Source organism: Cotesia glomerata, linkage group LG4 (genome assembly GCF_020080835.1).
Source record: "Cotesia glomerata isolate CgM1 linkage group LG4, MPM_Cglom_v2.3, whole genome shotgun sequence".
Taxonomy (NCBI): domain Eukaryota; kingdom Metazoa; phylum Arthropoda; class Insecta; order Hymenoptera; family Braconidae; genus Cotesia; species Cotesia glomerata.
Window position 1 is genome coordinate 90,673 of NC_058161.1, and position 25,979 is coordinate 116,651.

At 27.9% G+C, this 25,979-nt stretch overlaps 2 protein-coding genes across 4 annotated transcripts in view; both read left to right on the forward strand.

The window, feature by feature from the left end:
* Window positions 1-282: 282 nt before the first annotated feature.
* On the forward strand, window positions 283-8,038 carry LOC123264181 (hemicentin-2-like). Its single transcript, XM_044727341.1, has 5 exons — window positions 283-391; window positions 1,812-2,008; window positions 6,976-7,131; window positions 7,203-7,536; window positions 7,605-8,038. Exons 1-5 carry the CDS (start codon window positions 334-336, stop codon window positions 7,742-7,744), a joined length of 885 nt encoding a protein of 294 aa, XP_044583276.1. The 5' UTR covers window positions 283-333; the 3' UTR covers window positions 7,745-8,038.
* A 10,556-nt stretch (window positions 8,039-18,594) lies between these two features.
* The window catches only part of LOC123263066 (dopamine D2-like receptor), a 65,641-nt gene continuing 58,256 nt past the window's right edge, over window positions 18,595-25,979 (forward strand). Inside the window, exons 1-2 of one of the 3 annotated variants that reach the window (XM_044725601.1) lie at window positions 18,595-19,790; window positions 22,762-23,868. In XM_044725601.1, the coding sequence (XP_044581536.1) occupies window positions 23,026-23,868 (843 nt within the window). In that variant the 5' untranslated portion in view covers window positions 18,595-19,790; window positions 22,762-23,025. The remainder of the gene's footprint in view (window positions 19,791-22,761; window positions 23,869-25,979) is intronic. The other 2 variants (XM_044725602.1, XM_044725603.1) reach the window with 2 other exon arrangements.

Below are 25,979 nucleotides of genomic sequence, written 5' to 3' on the forward strand. Positions count from 1 at the left end.
AAAATTGAGAGCACGTACGCAAAGTGGATGGAAAAAAATCAACGTGACCTACCGACAAAAAGCATCTTTCTCTTTTGTTTGCCTCGGGCTTCCATTTCTCGATTGAAAATTTCCAATCACACGTGTGCTTTATTGAGCCATAGACTCTATCACCCTATCACCCTATATATTTCATCTAACCTTTTTGTTTAGAATAAATAATATTGTTTTTACAACATAACGTTCAATTTAAAATGAATGTAATAAATATTATCACAAATTGTTTACCATTTTATGTTGCAGATTACGAGATGATTCAAATTATTTAATGAATAATATATATTTATTAAAATCATGAGGATAGCTTTAATTCTAGTGACTCTCGTGTTCGAGATAAATTTATATTTTACAGGTAAGACATAAAAATCTAATATATAAATTTTATTTTATTATATATAATATATTCGGTTATGGATCGTTGCTCAATTTTATAAGAGAGTTGGATAGACGATACATAAATTTGGTTAACGAAATATTTGCGAAAACTGGAAAAGATCCAATAGTCGTTCTGCCGTTCTGCCGTTCTGCCGTTCCGCCGTTCCGCCATTCCGCTGTTACGTCATCAAAATCTGATGTATATTATTGTATTGTTCTTTTTTGTTTCTGTGGAGAAACTCCAGTCTTTTGAGACTTTAAGCTATCGGAAATAAAAATCTCGGAGCCAAAAAACTATTTATTACTTTTAATACTTTTATTTTTATTATTATTATTTTTAAAAAGAATTTAAGTGAATACACACAGCGTTTATCGTGCTAAAAGCGGTTAAAATGTCTAACAAGTTATATATTAGTATAGAGTTTACAATAAAAATAGTTTAGTTGAATAAATAAAATCAAGCTTAAAAAGTTATTTCTCAATGGGGGTTAATGGATTGAAGGTGTTTGTAAATCCTAACTTACTGACTGTATAGTAGTTTATGTAGACACAATTCATCAAGTTAACGGTACTCCTTCTTAACTTCTACTCACAGTAAAATAGGCTTTAAAGTTGACGACGTGACAAACAAACCCACACCTGATTATGAATTATGTCAATGAGGATATAATAACTTTTATAATAAATTACATGCGACACAGTACTTTGTCTTGATTTAGCGAGTCTATAACTAAAGAGGATTTCGTTATATTTTTTTAAAATATTTTTAACAATTAAATTAGCATGAATAATACCCCTGAGCCCCTGATCATTTAATGATGCTCCAGTTAATGAGTAAATATCCACTTAGATTGCTCATTTAATTGTTAACTCACCGAAATAATTATACCTCAATATATACACATTACTCGTTAAATTAATTATAATCAGCCTTTAATTACGATTAATTGGGCTAAAATTTGCAGCGACAATTTAACGAAAATGGTACCTACAGATCGATATCTTTGTCGGTCTATGGATAAAAATAAATAAATTATTTAAGGTAAATCCTTAAAAGACTACTTTTTTTTTGTTTATAAATTATGTAACAGACCGACTAGGACAATTGTTTAGAAATTTCCAATGTCATCTAAAACTTTACCGACATCTGCGGTGAATAATGTCTAACTTTATTTATATTAAATTAAATATAGGTACATATCTAACCAAAGAATCTTCACGTTAATTTGACGAAACTTTTGGTATAGTGTCTCGGTATCTTATATATTATATATGTATTTTATCATAAAGTTTATTCAATTAACTATATAATTATTGTTTTAGTTTTATATTATTTAAGTAATATTATATTTATTGACAACTCGTTGGTTATAAATAGTATTTATTAAATGATACAGAAAGCAAAGCAATGCAGCAGCAACAGCAGCAACAGCAACAACAGAAGAAGACAAATGGTGATAATGCTCTTGTCTCGGCAAATGAGAATAATAAACCCGCTGAACAAGTAGTTGGAGCTCAAGCACGTGAAATAGTCGCACAGAAAGGTGGAACTGCAACATTACCGTGTAAATTTAGTGAACCTGGGGCGGGGATTGTAAGTATTTTTTATTTTTTTTTTCTTGGTTATACTTTTTATTTCATTAATTATCATATAATTACTCAGTAATAGCATCAACGTTTATTAATTATATAAGTGTATTGATGTATAACTTTGATTTTATTTAATTTTAATTATTTATTGGAGAAAAAAAATATATATTATAAAATGTATATATTTATTGAAGCAAAATATTTCTCATGAAAATGCAAAGAGAAGGAAAAAATATAGAGAGAACAATATCTATAAAGAGGAAAAAATAAGAATAATAGGATATCTGGGTGCACATAACTTGTCTTTTTTTTTTTTTCTAGTTTAATCTTGATAAAAAGATTACTCATCATCATAACTTTTATTTATATTTCTTTCATTTTTATCTCACAAATATTTTTCATCCCCTTTTCATATATTTATCAAAGTTGAGACAATTAATAATGTATAATGCGTATTTCTACAGATGTCAGACAGTAAATTGTATATAAAATTCGATAAATAAATATTTAAAGAATAATTGGTGTATGAAATATTATATATTATTAGGAAGATGATAAATTTTTAAGTAATCTATTTATTATCGATGTGAAAATAAATTTAACCAGGTCATATAGTGAAATTTATATTTTACAATAATTTATCAGAGTATCATTTAAATTTATCTGTTAGTTTATAAAAAAGTAAGTTTCCAAACGATCACAGAAAAAAAAATTTCGTTCTGGTAACCTAACTGTAGAGTTACCACAACTATACACAGTTTACTATTCGTTGTAGAGTTACAGTAACATAATGTTATTTAGTTCTAATAACTCAATGTTGTTGAGCTCTCAGAGCTCTACGGGATTGTTCTCAGAGCCAAACGGTATAGTTGGGAGCGCTCTACGTTGCGCAGTAGTGAATTGCGCTAACATATTTCATAACCTTCTAAAAAGACAAACAGAATCATTTTGTTACTCGTTCATATTATTAAAAATATATGAGGACAATTAAGTTTCCAGTTTATTTATTTAAGGAAATAGGTTTTTTTTCTTGTTAAGGTAGTTGTAGCGTGATAGGCATTTCAACAGAAAATTATGAAATTTTTTTTATTGAAAGATATAGTATATTAATAATTCACTACCAAACTAACTTTACCATCTCTCTATACGTCTACGTGTAAAAGATGCAATTTCGAAAATTAATTACTCAAAAACGGTGCGGTCAATTGATCTGAAATTTTGGTAGTAAATTATTAATATATTCATCTTTCAATAAAAAAAATTTCATAATTTTCTGTTGAAATGCCTATCACGCTACAACTACCTTAAATTGAATTTCGTTAGAACAGTTTTGTACTTATGGTTTTTCAAGGTTCATTTGCAGTGACTGTTAATTTAATTTATTAGTTGAATATATTGTGATATTAAGTAATAAGTTATCGGAATACATTAAAAAGACCCCATTTAACAAAATAAAATTTGTTTTCGTTTATTTATTTTTTCTTGTGCATATACGGTAGTGATTTTATGTCCAATATTTATTGATATAATTAAGAAAATAAGATAATTTTGTGACGACCATATTTTTATTTTACAAATAATTTTTATTTGTAATATAAGTTCTATTATTATTTTATTTCTATTATAATACTATTTTTATTTGTCATATACAATTATTGTTGGCAATATAAATTCGTTCTGCCGCATTTATTTATTAAATTATCAATGCTAAATCATAAAAAAGTTATTAAGCAGACTGGAAAAAATTTGTTATAGTCTCAGAACGATCCTGTAGAGTTGTGAGAGGTAAATAACGTTTAGCTCTCAGAGCTCAACGATGTAGAGTTGCAGGAGCCAAACGGTATTGTTACCATAAGAATACGTTAACCTACTCGAACTTTTTACAACTAACTAACTACTATAGATTTCTTATAGCGAAATTTTTTTCTCCGTGATGGAATATGTTAATTAGTGGTAGTTGTAATTAGTTTGTCGGCAAGTTGAGATTACATCGAGTTTTAACATAGCGCAACTCCCGCTACACGATTGTTAATCACAATAATTTATAAACTGTCAGACAATTTTATAGCAACATCCTATCCTGTTCTCTCTTTTACTTTTTCGTTCATTTATTTCTATTAATTAAACCATAAATAATAACTAATTATCATTTTATTTCAACAAACTATTGATACTGTTAATTAATATCATATCTCATGATTATTATTATTATTATGATTACAGCGAGTGTTAACAATTCAGCTGTTTATAAATCAAAATATAAAAATTATTTTTTTAATCTTCTCTAATTAATTTTACATTATCTCGATACTGGTAAATCTATAATTTGAATAAAATTGATTAAATTGAAAAAAGGAAGATGTTATCAACAGTTAAATAATACAGTGACAGCTCTGAAAGCGTTAAATTTTAAATATTAAATATTTAAAGAAAAAGTAATAAAAATAAAATAGAACAAGTACTGACAGCTTAGCACTTGATATTAAAATTATTTTAATGGTATAAAACAATCTCGACGTTTTAATACCGATTTATATTTAATTTTTCAACTGAATATAAATAAATTTTGATAAAAATAGATTGATGATCATTTAAATCTGACATGTGATATTTTCACAAAATATGCTTTCAATACAATAACTCATAACTTTACGGAATTGTAATATTAGTTTTAAAATTGATTTTTATCGTCGATAAAATATACGATGATATTATAAATGTCATATTTTGACAATAAAATATCACCTCAGCTGTCAGACTATAATTGTAACAATGTTGGTGAAAAAATTGTTATTATTTAATGTATCAATGAAAATTACTGTAAAACAGGATTTTATTGAGGTAGAACAAAGGTGTACGATCATTATTAGATCGACGAATCGAGGATTGAGTAACTCGAAAAACTGTATAGAGCGAATGTAGTTAAGTCTATGTACATTGTAGATAGTTTTTATTAGTGATTACCACGCGATAAGACAAAATTACTTGGTATAAGTATAAAAATCTCACGATTACATTATTTTAAAGCGGTAAATGCTGCCCATTAAAACAAAAGTCTAAAATTACTATTAATTCTATTGTTTTATCTTAAACAATAAATTTATTAATCGTTTAGATAAAAATTAACTAAATAATCCGATTGAAATATATGGAGTATATTTTTTAGTTATTAATTGAATTAAAACGATATTTTTATTTTTTATTTAAAACGTGTATCGGATTCTGTAATTCGATAAAATCCCCTTTTACTGATTTATAAGTTTAAACTCCTCTTAAAAATTTTAAGCTTTTAAACGGTTAAAATATTTCAAAGTACTTTTTTAGTTACAAGTGCTCGACAAAGATACATTTTATATATTTTATATATTTTAAGAGTACAAGTGACTCGAAAAAAAAAAAAATATAAAATTAGTATTATGAATGAGTTTATCAAAGGATTAAAAAAAAAATGAAAATATTTTTTATCGTGGATAATAAATATATAATTGAGAATGCGTGACTATTTAGTTATTGATATAAATAACGAGGAATATAATTATGGATTTCAAAGGCACAATGTTTGCTGTAACATTTATCGCTTTGTCAGTCTATACATCAGTCATACTATTATCACTATCAGTTGGCGCACGCGATTACAATAATAGTCCTGACAGCAGAAATAACTTTTATCGTTATGTATTTTATACAATCACGCGTTTATACCAATATACTAATGACCTTTTCGGTGATTATTCGCTAAAAACTTTATCAATTTTTCACTTTATTATTATTGTTATCATTTCAATTGTGTCAATGACTAAGTGTTTCTAAGAGATAATTAACAATAACTCATAGAAGGAAGGTAAAGGGTAAGGGTTAAGGAAGGAAGGAAGGAATCTTGGTAATACGATATTGAAATAGCTGGATAATCCCGGCTGGTTATGCCACCAGGTTATGCATGGTTCTCAGTAATCCAGGTTCCTATATATAATAGTATTCTCGAGATGAGCGACCAGAGAGGAGGAAGGAGAGAGGAGTAGCTACTGATTTTAGTTTTGCCCGGGCAAACCTCATGAACACCCAGCAGGTTAAAATCTTACAGCTTATAAAGCTCACAGTTACACAGTTACACAGTTGCACATTTACACAGTTACACAGTTACACAGTTACACTGTCGAGTCACGGGCGCTTACATTCTTACATTCCTGACAGAGACAACTTTATGTACCATATACTTACTTTTATTATTATAATTATTCCTTTCTCTTTACTCTAGAGTTTAGCTTAATTAATCAATTCGAATAGAGTTTGTCTTTTACAACTTAAATAACTTAAAATAGCGTGTGATGGAACGATTATAATACTCTTGATTTAACTAAAATTTATTCTCCTTTTAATACTCAATTTAAATCTGCAATTGTATACGGGTTGATTATTATTTATTAATACAAAATAAAAAAAACAAAACATAGAAATTTTATTTTTCAAACTTTAATTGCATTGATTAAAAAGTTGCGACCCGAAACATTTTAAATTAAATATTATTATTATTATTATTATTAATAAATTTAAAAACAAGTGATAAAACTCTATAATTATTATACTCGACGCAGTGACTAACTAATTAAACTATAAAAGAAAAAACTCTGGTATATTTTTTATATTAAAAAGTTTAATTAAAAATACATAATGCAAACTAGTAGTAATATTTTTAAATAAGTGTTCTCGAAGAAATTTTTTAGCCTCAGTCTTTTTATATTCCTTTTTATTAAAAATTAAACTGGTTATTCTTGAAGGATTTCAAGTGTGATGAATCAATGAGCGAAAGTTTGTTTAAAAATAGATGATTGATTCTTCTCTAACTGATAGTTAAAGTCAAGAATAATATCGATTAAATAATTAAAGACAATATAGTATAAATCGATGAGAATAAAATGTTGGGTTTTATAACTTGTCTTGATAAAATAAAATATGTTACTGTTGCTGTTATAGGTGACGTGGGTAAGAAGGAGAGATAGACAATTGCTGACTGTAGGAACGGCAACACATTCTGTGGATACCAGATTTATGATTAGAGTATCTAGCGCTGACTGGGCACTTGTTATTCGTCATGTAACACTCGATGATGCGGGTCTTTACGAGTGTCAGGTATTAAATAACTAAATAACTAAATAAATAAATATAATAATTATTATTAATGAATGAATGAATGAATGCAGATTGCAACGTATCCAGTAGAGCAACACTTTGTACGTCTGGCGGTAACAGAAGCCTACTCGGTGATCCCGGGCGGTCCGGATCTCCATGTTAAACAGGGCTCGAGTTTGAAACTAGAGTGCCAGCTGATGGCAGCCACCGAGCCACCCAATTTCGTATTTTGGTATCTGCAAGGCCGAATGATTAATTACGATGCGGATCCTTTGGTTAAAGTTGAGCTAACTAAAAATGGATCTATTCTCAAGGTTGATAAAATAAAAACGACTCACGGTGGAAATTATACCTGTTTACCCAGCAATGCTGAAGCATCTTCCGTAAATATTCACGTTATAGAAGGTAATTTTATTATTATTATTATCATTATTCAAGTTATTTGAATAATAAAAGTTTATTTGAAACAACAGAAGAAGAAAAACCAGCTGCCATGCACGGTGGTGACAGACGGAACCCAAGCCCAGTGATACTTGCAAGTAACTTTCTGGCTTGGTTGTTGGCCGCCGTCAGCTGGAGGATACCAACATTCTCCAGTCTCTATCCAACGTGAACTTACACGCCACTAGTTACTTTTCTATTATCATTATTATTTTTATTATTATTATTATTATTACAACCATTATACGATAAACTGTAAATTTATGTGCATGCGTGCCGAGTGTTATTGTTATTTCTTACAATTACCGGGTTATTTTTAATTCAGTCACACCTTGATTTATTTTTATTATTTATAAGTTGTTGACTTAGCCGTGCGCTAATTGCTTATAAATTTAATCACTTTAAATATGTGAGAGTGTTAACTATACCGAAAATAAAAAAAAAAAAAAAAAAAAAAAAAAAAAAATCAATAATAACGATGATATTAATAATAGAAAAGTTTAATGATTTTTTTTTTATAAATTGGGTTGTGAAGAATATTAAATGAGTGTAATTTAAATATCCTCGGCGAAGGGAAGCCTTCCAATAAAATAATAACAATAATAATGATTTTTAAATCCATTATTAATTAATAAGTTTCATTTAATATAACATGGAAGGGCTTTCCTTCGTTCGATTTTTACTAGCTTATTTATTTTTTTCTTATTTATGTAAATATAAAATGTTGTTTATTTAACTATTATTATTTTTTTGATAAAGCTTTTGAAATTTTTTTTTATACTGTACAAACTTTTAACCTTAATGAAAATTCAACATTAATTATAAAAATAAAATTTTAATATTATCTGATGAATTTTTTAAACTCTTCAAAAGCTACCAAATTCCTTTTAAAATATTCATTAATTCAAACAAACAATACTAATGTTTTAATTGATATTATATTATATGATTAACAATACTTGAATATTAATCAATAATGTATGTAAATATAATGAAAAGAAAAAAAAATTTTGAAGAAAAATCTAATAATAAATACTTGAATGTCATATTATCATTATTTAAATTTATTTCGTAGGTTAATCATTTTTATTGTGTATTTATATTTTTTTAAATAATTAAAAGTTAATGCTGAGAAGGATATTATGAGGAGAATAACTTACAATTAGGAAAATAAATTAAAAATAATAGCCAAGCCATATATATATATATATATTCATTTGTACTCTGGCGTAGTTAATAATAGAAGTTGTACCACCTTGTATAAAGGCACAAACGACGACTATCACGATTTATTTTTTATTTTATTAACTACCAACCGGCTTTAAATACCGTTTAAGTAAAAGTTAAATTTTTACGGTGATAAAGCTTGAGCTTTCAAGTACCTTGTTTTTTTCTGTGTTATAAATTGAATTATAATTTAAAATGAAAAATTTAATTAATAATTTTTAGTCGAAAGTTTATTAAGTAGTTGGCAGTTAAATGATCAGATGATTACAGAGCGTACTGAGTGTACTGAGTGTACTGAGTGTACTGAGTGTACTGAGTGTACTGAGTTTACTGAGTGTACTGAATGTACAAAGTGGTATAATAGTATTGCCTTTAATAGGATTGTATGGGGGAAAGATATAAAGGATAATAATGTGGAGGAATTGGAGCTGAGTCTGGGTAGGTAACGGGTAACGAGTCTACAAACATATTTGTCCCAAGTGAATGCACGCAAGAGTACTCTGTGTAAACAATAAAGTATGTTATGTATTAGTCAAGTAAGCCAGTTAACCCACGAAATATTACCCTATACTTATATATAACTCATTTTTTTAAATTCTTCCTTTTCCAGTCGCTTAATTAAACCACCAATTATACTTTAATGTTATTTTATACGGCTCACTATTCACTCGGTTAGTCAATTACTTTTTATTTTTTAAATTAAATGAAAAATTCTTTCGTTCAATTTACAACATTAATAACATCAACTACAAAAATTTCCTTTTACAATTTTACAATTTAAAAAATCATAAATAAAATCGTTATATTAATCAAGTTAAAGCTTTAGTAATAATTAATAGCATTTAGGATTTATAATTACAACCGAAAAAGTTTTAAAGTCGGAGAAAAATTATAAAAAGAAAAAAAAAAGTCTTACTCTACAGTTACAACATGAGTAACGTCTAATTAAATTGGGATTAAAATTTGAATAAACTTGAGATTCTCTCGAGTTAAATTAGACAAGTAATAAATGTTTAAACTGGAGTAGAAAAAATTTAAAGTTTAAAATCAAATTTGCATTTTGTCCGGTTTTAAATCTTCTAGTTACATTTTCTAGTCGTACTCTTTATCAGATAAAAAATTCAGTGACAATAATTAAGTGGTTATGGAGCCTTTACCTTTTTCTTCCAGTTTTTTATTTCCTTTGCGTTTGCCTTTGCCTTTGCCTTTACCTTTACCTTTACCTTTACCTATACCTTTACTTTTACCTGTGAAACTTGAGCATGGTCTAACCAACTGGATATGAGTCCTTGGGGTCTCGTTTTTTTTTTTTTTTTTTTTTTTTTTCCAACACCCTCTTCAAGAGTTGCGGGCTCGAGGGTTGCGGTGTATTTTCAAGAGTAGATTAACTGTTACTTCTCTACTATATTTTTTTTCCACTGCTATTAAATTTTATTGATAACTTTATATATTTATATAAAAATAATGATAAGCTCGAAAAATTTTTATATTCACATAATAAAAAGTAATAAAACGCAACTCGACGTCAAGCAATAACATTTATACTGTTTTATATTATTTAAATCCTTATTTTTCTCCTGAAAAAACCTTGACCTATTTTTTATTTAAATTAACCCGAGGGTTGAAAAAAATATTTGAATGTATTTCTATAAGTATAAATCGTAATCACTATTCGAATGAGGTGATAGTATATAAAAACAATTAAATAAATAAAACCAACTTCTAAAATTGATGCCATTAATTTATTTTATGAATATAGATTAGTGTAGAAAAGTTTAAATGAGCGAAAAAACTAAAAGTTGAGGAGTAAAAATAAAAAATGGTGAGTGTACGAAAGAGAATAGAGTTTTATAAAATTAACATTCATTCCCCTAAAAGTCCTGGCTATTTTAGACAATATAAATGGTAATTGTGTTAATTTTATTGTTACAACTTCTCTTTTTTCTTTTTCCTTTCTCTCAACTTTGACAATTTCAAAACTTTAACACAAAGCATTACAATTAATTGTCTAAATAACAATTGATAATTTACTATATAATGAAAGTATATAATTTTATTGAATACGCGGTAATAATTTACTAACTACATAATAATAATAATAACAACAACAACTGATAATTGATAACAATGCTTGGTGTAAAAGAGCGGAGAAGCAACCAAAATAGAGAATAAGGTCAAGTGAGAATTTAAATAGATCATTTTTTTTTTTTTTCCACAATTTACTTGTTTTCAATCGACTTTGACGTATTGAATATATATTATTTACATTTTTTCTTACTTTTAAAATAATACTATTTGATTAATAACTTTTATAGATTAAATTATAAATAACAGAGTTAAAAGTAAGTAAAAATAAATTAAAATTATATTTATTTTTGACAAAGACTACGTACGAGGATTATGTTAGATACTATTATTTATGCATGAAGAGAAAAAGAGATTAATACGGGAGTTAGTAAAAGCAACATATATTATATATTGGGGATGTTATTTGCAGAACTTAATTAACGTTTAATTTGGTGTACATCAACGATTCTGAGAGATTACTAAATAATATTTTCGACATTCATATTGAAAATCTCAAATTAAAGGTAAAGACTGACAACATACGGGTCAATACTACTTGATGAAATAGTTAATTATAACAACGAGTATATCTTGATTGAATAAACATTGGTGGTTGGTGAAATAAAATAAAGCTCGTACGGGTGAATTAGAGTTGAGAAAGACAAAAAGGAAGAACACAGTAAGCACAAAAGGGGCTGGCTAACCGACCGCCTGGAATAATCGTCACGAGTTTCAAGTCTGCGACAACGCACTACGTGACTAGAATTATTATTATTATTATTATTATTTTTATATATCTTTCGAGATAATTTATTTTATTTTAATTGGATCGTGCTGTTGTCATTATCCTTATATAGTTTAACTGGACATCGGCTGTACTTGACAACTCGATAAGAATTATTATTATTATTATTATTATTATTATTATTTCTTTTATTAAACTCATAAATTTAATAATTTCTATTTCTCGTTGTTATTTTTGTATTATTTTAAACCAATGGATTATATTTTTATTTATCCTGTAAGGTATAACTAGAAACCAGCAAAAGCTTTAAAGGATCTGCTGATAATAAAGCTAACTTCTTCTCTTAAAATTATATTTTTACTTAACAACCTCAGATAAGTTATCATGATTGTATAACATACCAACTACAACCCTATGTACAACCAGCTGAGGGTAGAAACGGTTTTTCAACCCACGATAAGGGTAAAATCCTTCTTATCAACTATTGAAATGTATATATTTTACTATTACATCTGTAAATTTTATAATATTTAAAATAATTAATAATTTATGATATTTAGTTAGATATTAATGAATTTCTATATTATTATGAAAATAATCATGTGAAAAGTTTAACAATAAGTTTATTTTTATTACAAAACTTACAAAGAAGATTATTTATTTATTTAGTTAGTTAGCATTGCATATAACGTGTATACATATATCTGAGTAGAGAAATAGAACAATAATTAGCATATTCATGAACACAGCATCCTTGTACCTGTTTGGGAACGTCAAAATGCGCAGCAAGTGGATTTCAAAGTAAGATGAGCCTCTTAGTAAGAAAAAATAATAAAATATTCGTCTCTATAGCTTCTATAGAGTTTCAGTTATCCTATTTATTTAAATTTTTACCGAATCAATCAAAGAGTAAAAAATTAAAAAAATTTATAAATCAGTGTATAATTATTACTTAGAAAGGATAATTTGTTTTTATGGAAAACCGCAGCAGTATAGTATTAATGCACACACCATTTACAGGTTTTATCCTTAGGGTAGGATTTATTTGAATCTTTTTCTCAGTGGAGTTCCATCCTCACCCACTGAGGTGTGATATAAGTCTAGATTAAAGAAGCCTTATAAATACTCGGGCATTCATTTCTGAATAATCCAACGGTTCAATTATTTAATTTACATGGCATCCGTATAATCGTTTGCCAACAAAAAACGAAAAAGAAAAAAAAAATAATCCAGTAAATAATTAAACATTTTTAATTTATTTTTTAATCGGTCAAATAAGTTATTTTTTTTATTAATATATAGTAGAGAAATAAATAGATAGATAGATAGATAGATATATAATAATTTTATTGGATTCTGGAGCCTAGGCTGCCTCAGAACCATCATCAAATATACATTTATAATTAGTGTATGATGTACAGAGTTTTAGATACATAAAAATAAAATCAAAATAAATATAATAATTAACAGTAATAACATGTTAATCATGCTTATAAATAATACTTGTGTTATACAAAGCTCAACAACCTTCAATAGCAGTAATAAACGTTCAATATAGCAGATCAATAATTTTGGAAATAATAATCATAGCACAGTCTACGGAATATTTCGAAACTTTCGGCTTTTGTAATTTCAGCTGGTAGCGCATTCCAGATGCGTATACCACGAACAAGAAACGAGTTATCATACATACAACAATTAGATCTAGGTAGCCGCAGATAATCTTCCCTTACATCGCCTTTACGCAACGCAACCGGCAAAAATTCTAAGTGATATTTAAATAGCTGACGATAATTTAAATATATTTCTTTGTAAAAGAGGCATGCTCATAAAGTAATTTCTTCTGTCACTCAGCTTTAACCAACCCAGCCTCTTAAAGTACGGAGTAATGTATTCAGCCCTCGCAATTTTATAGATATAGCGAACACAGCAATTCATTTTGCGCTGTAATCGCATTTGCGAGTCATTAGTGATATTGCAGTAAGCCGCACAACAATAATCAAAAACTGAGAATATTAACGTGGTGACAAGCTTTATACGCAGTTTTTCGTTGAAGATTTCATTATTAATCTTCAAGATTTCAACTGCGCCAGAATCCGCATTGCCCTATTACAAACACTCATAACCTGATTTTCCCAGGTGAGAGTGCTATCAATTAACACGCCAATATACTTAATTGTCGTATCGTAGTGAATAATGCAATCATTTACGCGAATACAATCAGCATACTTACAATTATTACAGTTAACTTTAACTCTACTACCAAAAATCACAGCTTTTGTCTTCGATGCATTTAACTTAAGGTAATTTATATTGCACCATTCTAAAATTTTAACTATTTCCGCATTCAGGGCAGCAATACATTCATTTATCTGTTCTGGATAGCAGGGCAAGTATATTACTAAATCATCAGCATAAAGCAAACATCGACAGCTCAACTGTTGAGAGAGATCCGAAATATAAAGCGAGAACAATAAAGGGCCAAGCAGACTGCCTTGTGGAACACCATTTAATACATTCCTCCAAGAGGATGCGCACTCATTAGCAAATACCTGCTGCTTTCTTTAAGTCAAATAAGACCTAATCCACGTAATGGCATCAGTAGAGAAATTCATCAATAACAACTTGTGTAATAGTCTTTTGTGATTTACAGAATCAAAAGCCTTACTTAGGTCAAAGAAAACAGCTACAGTGACTTTAGATGCATTTATTGCCAAGCGAATATCATCACAAAGCTTTATTACAGCAGTCTGTGTATTCATGCCCTCCCTAAAAGCTATCTGGTACTCATCTATGAAATTGTTCTCAGTAACATACTTAATAATCTGATCATGTACGCATCTTTCAAGTGCTTTCGACAAATTACTCGTCAGCGATATAGTCAGGTAATCAGCAAATATCTCAGCATTTGCTCTCTTCGGTATTGGGACAATACGCGACAACTTCCACTCATTAGGAAAGACGCCAGAATTTAAAAAATTATTAAAAAGCAATGTAACAAATGGCAACACAAATGATATTAAGCATTTATACGCCTTAATTGGGAAATTATCCGGACCTACAGAGTTGGAAGTAAGTCGCATTATTGCCTTCTTAACAGTAACATCATCAAGTGCTGAGAAATTAAAGTATACATTATCATCGCCAGTGCAACGGAACACAATGTCAGATAGATCAACATTAAGATCAGAGTAGCCAGACGACTGCACAAAGTAGTCATTTAGCTCATTCAAATCCACCTCAACAATAAATTGTGTACCCTTCCGCCTTACTCATAGGTCACATGTATATCAAAGAAAAAAAAAAATATTAACGCACCCTCTTATTAGAATTATCATTAACTTAATGTCACAAAGCCATGCACAGATCACAAATACTTGAAATTTTTATTTTTCACTTAACATTCTCTTTTTATCCCCAAAAAAAAAAAATCATTTATTATTAAATTTACTTATCAAAGAATATATAAAACAATAAATGAATGAAATAATCCTTGCTGGTAATATTATTAATCGATGATATTCAATACATAACTGATTAATGATCAAATGAGCTTTAAATTTAAATGACATTTGAATTTATTAATTATAAAAAGCACTCTTGCGTTGTAAATTGTATACCTATCGCAATCAATGAGTACATTGTTACATTAATTAATGATTCAAAAGAGATGAATTTGAGGTATGACCAAACGCACATTGTTTAATAATATCGGTATCGGTATAAATGGAGATAACATTTGCAGTTATTAACATAAAATATTTTATGTGACAATCGCTGTTTAAGCTATATTACTTGTCTGACTATAGGTAAACTTTTCTACTTAAACATTGTAAGTATCAACAGCTAGATTCTATTTAATGAAAAATATATTTGTTTTATAACGATTAACGATACATACAAGAGGAATAGTTTTTTAATAGGTGTACAGGTGAATGAATAATTGAAGATAGAAAAAAAAAAAAAAAAAAAAAAAAAGAGTACTTAAATGTTGTCGACACGACACTGGAATTAACCGTCGAAAGTTTCAATGAATTTTCAAAGTTTGAAACAAGACTAAAATGAACCTTCAAAAGTTGCTCGGAGAAAGTAAAAGGAAAGAGGAAATAACAAAAAAATAAAAAAAAACGTGTTGAATCTCGTGGAATCGTGATGCTGCCAAAATCTCAAACAATCACGAACATCGTGAATATTCGGCTCACACCGTTTGGGTGATAACTCTTAATGAAATTTTTTTTTTCGTTTACTATCAAAAAGTTAAATCTCTACGGACTAATGTAAAGTTAAGAAAGTCACCAAGTTTATCATTATAAAGTTAACTTTTGTGTCAAGGTAAATATTTAAATCATACGTTTAATTAATTATACGGATAAATAATGATACTGCTGTTGATACTTGATTAAAACTTTGTACTCTTATCTTTTTTTTTTTATTCTCGATTCATTTTATTTAATATACAGTGTAAATAAATACACAGATGTGATGATGATATTAAAATATGTTTATATTTTATGCTTCAGTGGCTCGGAAAATAAATGACCAACGAGGCTGATGATTGTCAAAGTTTCGACGATAAATAATTGGTATTTCATCCCAAGACCGTTGTTATCTTCCATTCATTTATTTTTTAATAAAATTTTAATCAAAATTAAATCATCAGCTGTGAATAAATACTGATAATTCGTTAATTTAAATATAAATTTATTATTTGCTGATAATTGACGTACATAATTTAAATATTATATTTCAACGAAATTTTTAAAATAACGTTATGTTTTTATATTTTAATAATTTTTTCGTTAATAATTAAAATAACGATAGATTACTTACGGTGATTCATTAAAGTGTTTGGTAAACTTTAGTAAACTTGTAAACACTTTGAGAACTTGGTTACAAGACTTTGGCTTTATTGATTAGATTACAACACTCTGTATGACTACGTAGATTTTAATTAATTATTTAAAAGAAATCATGAAAGCTATTTTTTTTCATTATTAATTTTTTTTTACAATTAATAATTGTTATCAAAAATTTAAAAGTAGATTAGTATAAATTAATGTTTGACCATTATAGTCGTAAAGTTTACGAGTGCTCTCGAGAATTATTTGAGTCTTGAAATAGACAGTGGAATTTATAAATGTTGAAATAAATTTTTCATTCAATCTTTCACAATTAGTGTAAATTTCTCTACGTTAACGAAATAATAGACAAATAAATGGCATATGAGATTGAATTTTAGTTATATTACATTTAAAAAATACTTCAAGGTACGATTTTTAAATTTAGTACTAAAATGTTGAGAGACTTGAAATGAAATATATATTCGGATATCAACGACAGATAAATAATATTTAAATTTATCTGGTGACATTTATCTAAATGGATGGCCGATGGACAGGGTGATTTTATGCTCCCATTACTATAGTAGTTACTGATGCTGTTCTGTTTAGTTTAACTTACAAGATACAAGTAAATATTAATAGGGTGACGGTATAACACCGAATTATCCAATGATAATTCAATAATAATTGGAATGGCCTTATATAACCGGAAATAACTCTAATAAATTAATTTCTCATCGTTACGTTGATTAACGCGTTGACATATTTATTGTAATTAACATTATTAAATATGACGCTTTATGTCATAGACCATCAGCTATCAGCCATAAACTATCATCACTGTGTTTCATAAGTATAAATCACTATTTAGCAAACTAAATCAATATCTTATACAAGAAATAGTTATTGTTGTTAGCAAATTTTTTATTACTTTTATTTAAATGAAATAATTGAGAGAATGTGTTGGTGCTGATCTAAAATGAAATCTAATACATATATTCTTCCTGCAATTCAATTTCAGTTCTCTGAACTTTCGTGTTGTGTATTCCAACTTAAACTTTTTTAATGATAATTACTCATTTGTAAATATAAATATAAATCTAATGATCTCAAAAGTTTACAAAGTACAATATACATTAGATAAGTTCAATTAAAAAATTATATTGGAGTAAAATGAAACAAATTTTACTCAAACTTGCAAGTTATTATTATTATTATTATTATTATTAGTATTATGTTCTCTGTGTGTGACCGATAACAATAGCTTCGAGTCATCTATATGTTATAGTAGTAATAAGTTATTGCCAAATATCATCTCAAGGGATATTTCATAAGGCACACGACAGTCCTCAACCATCACCAATCTTATTAATTTATTTACTGTATATAGTTAACATAAGGGGCTAAGTAAATAAACGGATTTACAAAATCAATCTTGTATAAATAAATATCAATTTTGATACTTATTTGCAAGTGCTGTCAATAACATTAAATGTAAATATATTTTTTACTTTGTTCGTTAAATAAATATTTGATTGGCACTCGATTGTTTTTTCTACTAAACAATATTTATAAGTTCTTATAGACATTAAATTTTAAATGATAACTATTCAAACACATGCTTTTTTATTATTTTACGTTTATTGAAAAATATTTGAAAATTCATTCCGAGATTAAATATTTACTAAACGTATTTCATTTCAACTTTTTTCATATGTAAATCTGTCATCTCGTCAAAGTACTTTTCATACAGAGTTAATAAAAAAAAAAATTGAAAAATTGTTTACTTTTAAAAAATTTATAATTATCAGAGTTTTTCGTTATTTTCTTTTTAACTGATTCATAAAATAATTAATCACACTGATAATATTTAAAAAGCAATAAATCAAAGTATTATTGACTAATTATCTGAAAAAATGAAAGAAATGATTTAGATGTCAGTGAAAGAATAAAATGATAAAAACATTAATAAGGATGATTGTTGAGAGTATATAGAGATGGTCTGATGGTCTGATGGTCTGATGAGCTGATGGAGTATGTAGTGATGGTGGTGGGGGTGGAGGTAGTGATAGTAGGGATAGAAATCGAGGATTGGTATAGAATGAGCTTTTGCGAGGGGTTGAAACAGCGCCGAACGTCCCCTTACACGTCGGCGTTGAGGCCTGGTAGAAACACCAGACAGCCAGTCGGTTGCCGTACACGTTCATCGTCGCACGCTGTTATTCTTTTATTATTAACAATGAGTACCACGAGACTCAAACTCCCTTCAAACTTTATTTATTATTTTTATTTTTTTATATAAATTTAATTATTATTCCTGACTTACTTTTACTAATTATTTTCAATTTTAAAAATTAAAAACTAAAATAGTGCATTGTAATTAATATATTATTAATTTTTTTTTAACCGGAGATATTTTTTTTATTTTTTTTGTGATGAAAGTTTAATGCCCCAAAGCAAAAAATAAGGTACAGGATAAAGATAAAGATAAAATTTATGAATAACCAAAAAGAATAAAAGTTTAAGTATAATGAAGAGAAGAAGAGAAGAAGAAGAAGAAGAAGAAGAAGAAGAAGAAGAAGAAGAAGAAGAAGAGACAGCAGTAGGAAAAAGATTGTCGATTAAGGTCAATCGAAGTTGATAGCTGCTTCGGGCAAATCTAACAGTGGAGAAACATTCAAGAAGTTCTTTTTATCTTTTACTTTCTATCTTACACCATTGGACTGAATGTTACCAGTTGGACTGTTGATCTGTGTCCCTTATGCTACTGCACACCTCAACTTTAAATTACCTTATTAAAAGTGACTATCAGTGACTAAAAACTAAACTCGGTTGTTATTATAAAGTGTGTGGGGGTGTGTCGATCAATAATTATTATAAATTTAAATACATCTTGGGTATGAATAGATAAAAATATGATGATTACCGCAATATTGTTAAAGATCTAAAGCTCTGACAGTATGATAGTAATAGTAATAATATAAGGGTGTGAGGGTATAAGAGTATAAAAAGTATAAAAAGTAAAAAAAGTATAAAAGGTGGTTATATACATATAAAGATATAAAGATGCAGTGTGATGGGTGACGCCTCGAGCACTATTGAAATTTTATGACGAGACGAAAAAGAAAAAAAAAAATAAATGAAAAAAATGACAACGCAAGCTCTAAGCGCAAGAGATGTAACAAGTTACTGGTTTATAGGCGTCACGCTAGTGTGACTCCTCATCAGATCAGGATCGCACAGGATAAATTATTAATCATATGATTTACTTTTTAAATCATTTTTATTTTATTATTTATCGTTATTAAAGACTTTAAACTCAACACTCACCATCACTGGTAATTATTATTATTATTTCTTATTTTTAATATCTAACAGAAAATTTATTTCAATTATTTAAATGCTAATGATAAAATAATAAATTTATTAAATTTTATGTTATTTTGAGATTTTATAAATGATAATTTAAGAATAATAAAAATGAAAATTCTCTTGGTAGAGTATTTGAATTGTAAAATGACTTGCGGCTTAACTATATCAGTGCTCAATCTGTGGAAGAAAAAAAAATATTATTTAAATTAAATTTACTTTTTAAGACGTCAGTGAGAGTTTAAATAAAATAGATATTAATTTTTTTGTACTTATTGGTGGGAATACATTAAAAAAGTTTGCAGAGGATTAATTTTTTGCATCGAGCCAATATTAAAAATCTACAATTACCAAGTTGCTCAATTACCATCTTTGAATTTATATATTTATCATTTTTAATATCGGTATACCCTTAAAATGAAAGAAAAAAAGAAAATAAAAAAATAATAATAATCTGAAATGAAACGACAGAGCTGAGTTGGAGTCACTTAGTCGTTAATTATCTTCACTTGAGTGACTTTATTGATTCAAATTAAACTCCCTCTCCTATTCACTGAGAACCTTCTCACTCAGTTTAATATTAAGGTTGTTATATATATATAACACTGTTGCAGTGTTATGTATCATTATATAGCGTGTTGTTAACACACGAAGCATACTCGCTGACAAGCCCCTAATACTCATTTTAAATATGATCTTGATTTTGTTGTGTATTTGTTTCAATTTTTATTTTTTTTTATTATTATTTATGTTTATCCCCTAGTGAGTTTTAAATTTTTATCTCGATTATTAATATTTTTAACTCGACAATCTATCAAATAAATAATTATTTAATTATGTCTTTTCAAGATTTCAATAAATAAAACTTTAATTTGAATTTTAATAAAGCCCAGATCTTAAAGTTTGATAAATTTTTTATTTTATTTTCAAAGACTTTATTAATATGATTAGAATCTTGCTGTTTACTTAATAAGAGAATAATACAAAAAGCTCTTAGCAGAACAATAAGACGGAAAGTGCTTTAAAATGAATAATAAAATAATTTCAATTTCCAGTAGATTAAATATTAAATAATTAAATTTTCATACTCAATGTAATTTTTCTAAATTCTTCTATGACATGAAATTAAAAAATAATTATTTCGTAAAAAAAAAAAAATTTTATGTTAGTCATCAGTATAATTGAATAAATACATAAAGATATTGATAGAGAGAGAGAGAGAGAGAGAGTGATGGTTGTAAAATAAAGTTAGGTAATAAAAAGTTCCGTTAAAAGAGAAAATAGTAGTATTACTAGCATCAAGTATATTATAGCTTTTTGGTGTACATCTACGGTAATATCTGAAACAAATTGAAGTAGTAAATTTTTTATGCGATCGAATTAAAGTTGTATTCGGAATCGAACGTACTGAATAAAGAAAGATACATCATTTATTATTTATTAGTTTTATAAATTTTATTTATTTTATCAAAATAGAGAGTTTAATTTTTACAATATCATTGAGTTTTTATAATAATAATAATTATAATGATGTATTAATTATTTATTTATAAAAATGAAAATAAATATATAATTTGATGGCGGAATGAGAGCAAAGGTATTCAGAGCAAAGGTTTAGTAAGGGAGGGTGGGAGTGAGAAGGACACTGTTAGGCAGACTGGTTGGGATTCTCAGAACGAAAGAATGTCGTTCTAGTAAAATACCTGGTCTGGTGGGTCTCTGTTATCAAAGGAGCGTAATATCACACGGACGGTAGCATCAGCTGAAAGTACATCAAAGGGGTAAATAAAAAATAAAAAACGTTCTTTCACTTTTTTATTATTATTTCCACTTGTCACCGTATAATGCATAAAAAGTCCAAGGAAAATTTTACTCACCACTTTAACAGACTTTTAATCAATCACGTTTTATAATTTATATTATTATTATTATTATTATTATTGTTGTTTTTTTTTTTTTTTCATCACGTAGACTCAAATTTTATTTACACTGGAGCGTTATTAATATTCCGTGAACGTATGTTGAATATCCAGTGTATACAGTAAAAAGTATCTGTAGTATACCTTTGAATTGAATTTCATTTGTTGAAAACGGTTTGTTGGGTCTCTGGTTAAATTTTTCGTTCTGAATGGAATATAAAAAATCTAAATGAGATAGAAAGACGTCGTCAAATAAAATACCATTGCATGTATGTCTATGTGCATATGTGTCTGTGTTTACCATTTGTAAAACAAAACTATATAAAAAATATTACTTTAGATAAAAAAAATATTTATCCATTACAAATATGATAAATATTCATGAATAAAAGAGAAAACATAAATATAAATACGTACAACACATATCTTCTTTCTGGTATTATTTTGTTTTGAAGAAGAAAAAAAAATTAATAAAATAAAAAAGGTAACATTTCAATTCCGTAATAGGAAAATAATGTCGTTGTGCATGTGTATCTCAGTTTTCGGTATACGTTTCAAAATGTATCGGAAAAAAAACGAAAAAAGGTATTGAGTTGCCGAAAGAGTGTGTATAAAATATGAATATATATATATATATGAAAAGCACAGTAGATTGTAGAAATAATATTTGCTCTCAAGAGAGTACTTACTGAAAGCCGAAAGTCATGATAAGACACTGGTACCTACAACCTACAACCTACAGTCACGATAACAAACAAAAGCACTTAAATAAGTGAGGATTTTTAAAAATTTCATGCAACAAACTGTATCCACCAAATTCCATCATTTATATCATCTTTATAAATGTATATATTATTATTTACGGATTTTGTTTGTTGACAGTATTTTTATCTTATTTATAATATAAATGGGAAAATCCCTCGAAAATGAGGATGTTTTTTATATACATACATAAAAAAAAAAAAAAAAAAATTAAAAAAAAAATGTGTTGTAGAGCTACTGATAAATGTTCTCTCTTAAGTTTCAGATACCCTCGGCAGTCGACACTTTCCAGCTGGATATCAATCCTCAAAATACCGGATCCGATCGGATAGGATAATAAATTCAATAAAATTATTATGATAAAAATCAAGAGTCGAGATGGTAAATTTTGGGCAAAGCCTTCCAAAATTTCGTGATTGAAATAAATAAATCAGTTGAATCAAAGTAGAAAAAAAAAATCAATTGATGATTGGTATGATTGATATGATTGGTAGTCTTAGAAAAAGGCTTAATTAATAGAGATATGGGAAGACGCTTAGTCAAAAGTTATTCAATGACAGATGGGGGGAACATATCTTACGAGCATCTAGACAATCCGTACCCCGATAACCCAATAGCAAACTTATCGGCGACTACTCCTTCAAGTGGACTCCCAGAGCTGCTAACAACTGGAGCCGGTGAGTTTACCCACAATAAAGTCTATGGAGAAGAGAATGGAGGAAGTGGATTATCAGGGATTGAATTTGGAATTGGAACTGGGTGGAGCAATGATTCTGGATTAATAACCTCGACAACCACCAATAATATTATAATAAATGGCAGTAAAATTAACGGCGGAGCTGGTGAAAGTGGAGGTGGCGGAGGGGGTGCAAGTAATTTAAGTAGCTCGATAACGGATAACTATACCTCAATATCCGACCTGTTTGTATTCAGCGATCTAAATGACTATATAAATAGGTTGAATTACAGTGGGTTTGGGAATTTGAGCAGCTACTACGAGGGAGGTGTCGTTGCCGGACTCAATCTGACTGGTACAGTTAACGCCAGTTGTCTGTCTCTATCAACTTTGTCATCTCTCTCGTCAATAAATCAAACAATCGGGGTAATACCGGGTGGGAGTGTTGTCTCCGTGGGTGGTCAGTGCAGTGGTTCTGAATCTTCAGATGAAGAGTCCGATGTTAATAATTGGTGGGCTTTAATACTCGTTATCGTACCTTGTCTCACTTTATTTGGAAATGTGCTCGTAATACTCGCCGTATTTAGAGAACGTACTTTACAAACAGTTACCAATTACTTTATTGTTAGTCTAGCCCTCGCTGATTTACTTGTTGCGGTTGTGGTTATGCCTTTCGCCGTTTACGTTTTGGTGAGTATCATTTACATTTATATTTATATATAAATCTTTTTCCTCTAGGCTCATCATATTTATTTTCCTCAGATTGTTTATTTTTTTATAAAATATTTATCCAGAGATAAAATTATTTATAAATATAATGTTACGGTTGGGAATATGCTTCGAGTTTCCACAAATCGGGCGTATTATTATAGTTGCGTAGATATGTGATGATACCAACACTTGCTCTCCCTCTCATTGCTTTTTATATCATTCAAAAATTTATTTGTTTTCAGTTAAAGGATATTTTATTATCAATTCATTTCATTTTTACCTGTAATACAAACTGCTAATAGCAAACTCATGATAGAGTACACAATTATTAAATATTTTTTTTTTGACGTTAAATTTTTCACTAAAAAAAAAAAAAAATAAAAAAATAAAAAAATAAAACTCTCTGGAGGGATTGAATTAAATAGGGAAAGGATCAATGAAAAATTAAACAATTCATTGAATAATAACGTGGACAGTATTTTTAAAATGATTGTTATTTTTAACCAAAGTTAAACGAAAACAGTGTGAGAATGAAAGATAAAGAGAAAGAGAAAAAAAAAGAAAATAAAGTAAAGTTGGCGTGATCAGGAACAATTTAAGGCTGGGGGCTTGTTGAGGCGACCCCTGCCAACAGGGTGGAATAACACGGGTGATCGTGGAGCAAGGTCTATGTTAATAACACAGATCATTTGATCGCATGCATTTAGATTACTTATAGGATGTTGTGAACCACTGTTTTCATTCGACAGGAGTCTCTTTACTTATGATATTATATAGCCCGCAGCAACCAAATTGCATCAAACGTTTTATTAATATTAATCCTTCAACTTAAACTATCTATATAACCAAGTAGATATGTTTATTATTACAATTATTTACTTCTTTATTGGTTTTTTTTTTTTTTTTTTTTTTTTTTCCACCAATGATAATGATATTGCTGCTGCTATTGCTATGAATAGTGATTAGTCTAATAAATTTGTTTGACCGTAAAATCAAACGTCCTTGATTTAATGGTTAACTTCCCTTAACGTACTCAAGACCCTACACTATTATTTATAAGGAAAATTAATCCTTGAGATTACATATATTGTACTCTTAATTTTTTAAATAATTGATTTAAATTAAATTATTAAAATAGCAATCAGAAAAAGAATGGAAAAATAATAAATTTAATTGGAATAATTAAAAATTGAATAAATAAATTTATATTTATACCTTTGTTTAGTATGCAGATAAACAACAAAGTCCAATTAATTGGAATTATTTCGTGCAACCATTACTTTATGTTAATTTCATAAATTCAATTACTATTAGGTATTCATATATCGCTTATATTTATATTTACATTCGTTACATAACATCACTGTACTGTATTGATATTAATTTGTATTGGTCGGTTTTCCAGCCACTTGGATCCTCATTACAGTAAAAAATTTTTTTTCTTCCTCGATATTATAACTATTAAAATCAAAATAATTAAATTCACTCGAGCTTTATATTATATAATTTAAATTTTACATAACCATCCAACATCAAAAATACATTTATACTTGCTCTCCTGCAATATTAAATTATTATATCATATCGATTTGTATATTTTACTATAATATAAACTTACACATATAATACACACTTTGACGATAACGTTATCACACACATAATTTATAACAATCCTGTTAAAATGGCCATCCATAAAATTTAAACTCATCGGGAATAATAGAATTATTATGTAAATAATTGATTATCGATTGCCTGCTCAAAATCTCATATTCTTCTCTGTTTTTATTCAATCGACTTAATCTTTTTTTTTTTTTTTTTTTTTTTTTTTTTTTTTTTTTTTCCACATTGTGTACCAGCATAATTTATGTGAATAGAAAAATTAATTCTATCGTTTAACAAAAAATAAATCTTAAATGGGTAAATATTAAGACAGTTGAAATAAAATATTTAGGTTTAGTTGTGGTCCTTGACTCATGTTTATCCGGTCTTGAGAAGAGTTCCGTAATCACGAAGCCTCAAAAGCTTAACACGCACGTACAGCCCATAACTCAAAGGTGTCTCTATTCTCGTATCTGACGGGATAATAGTTT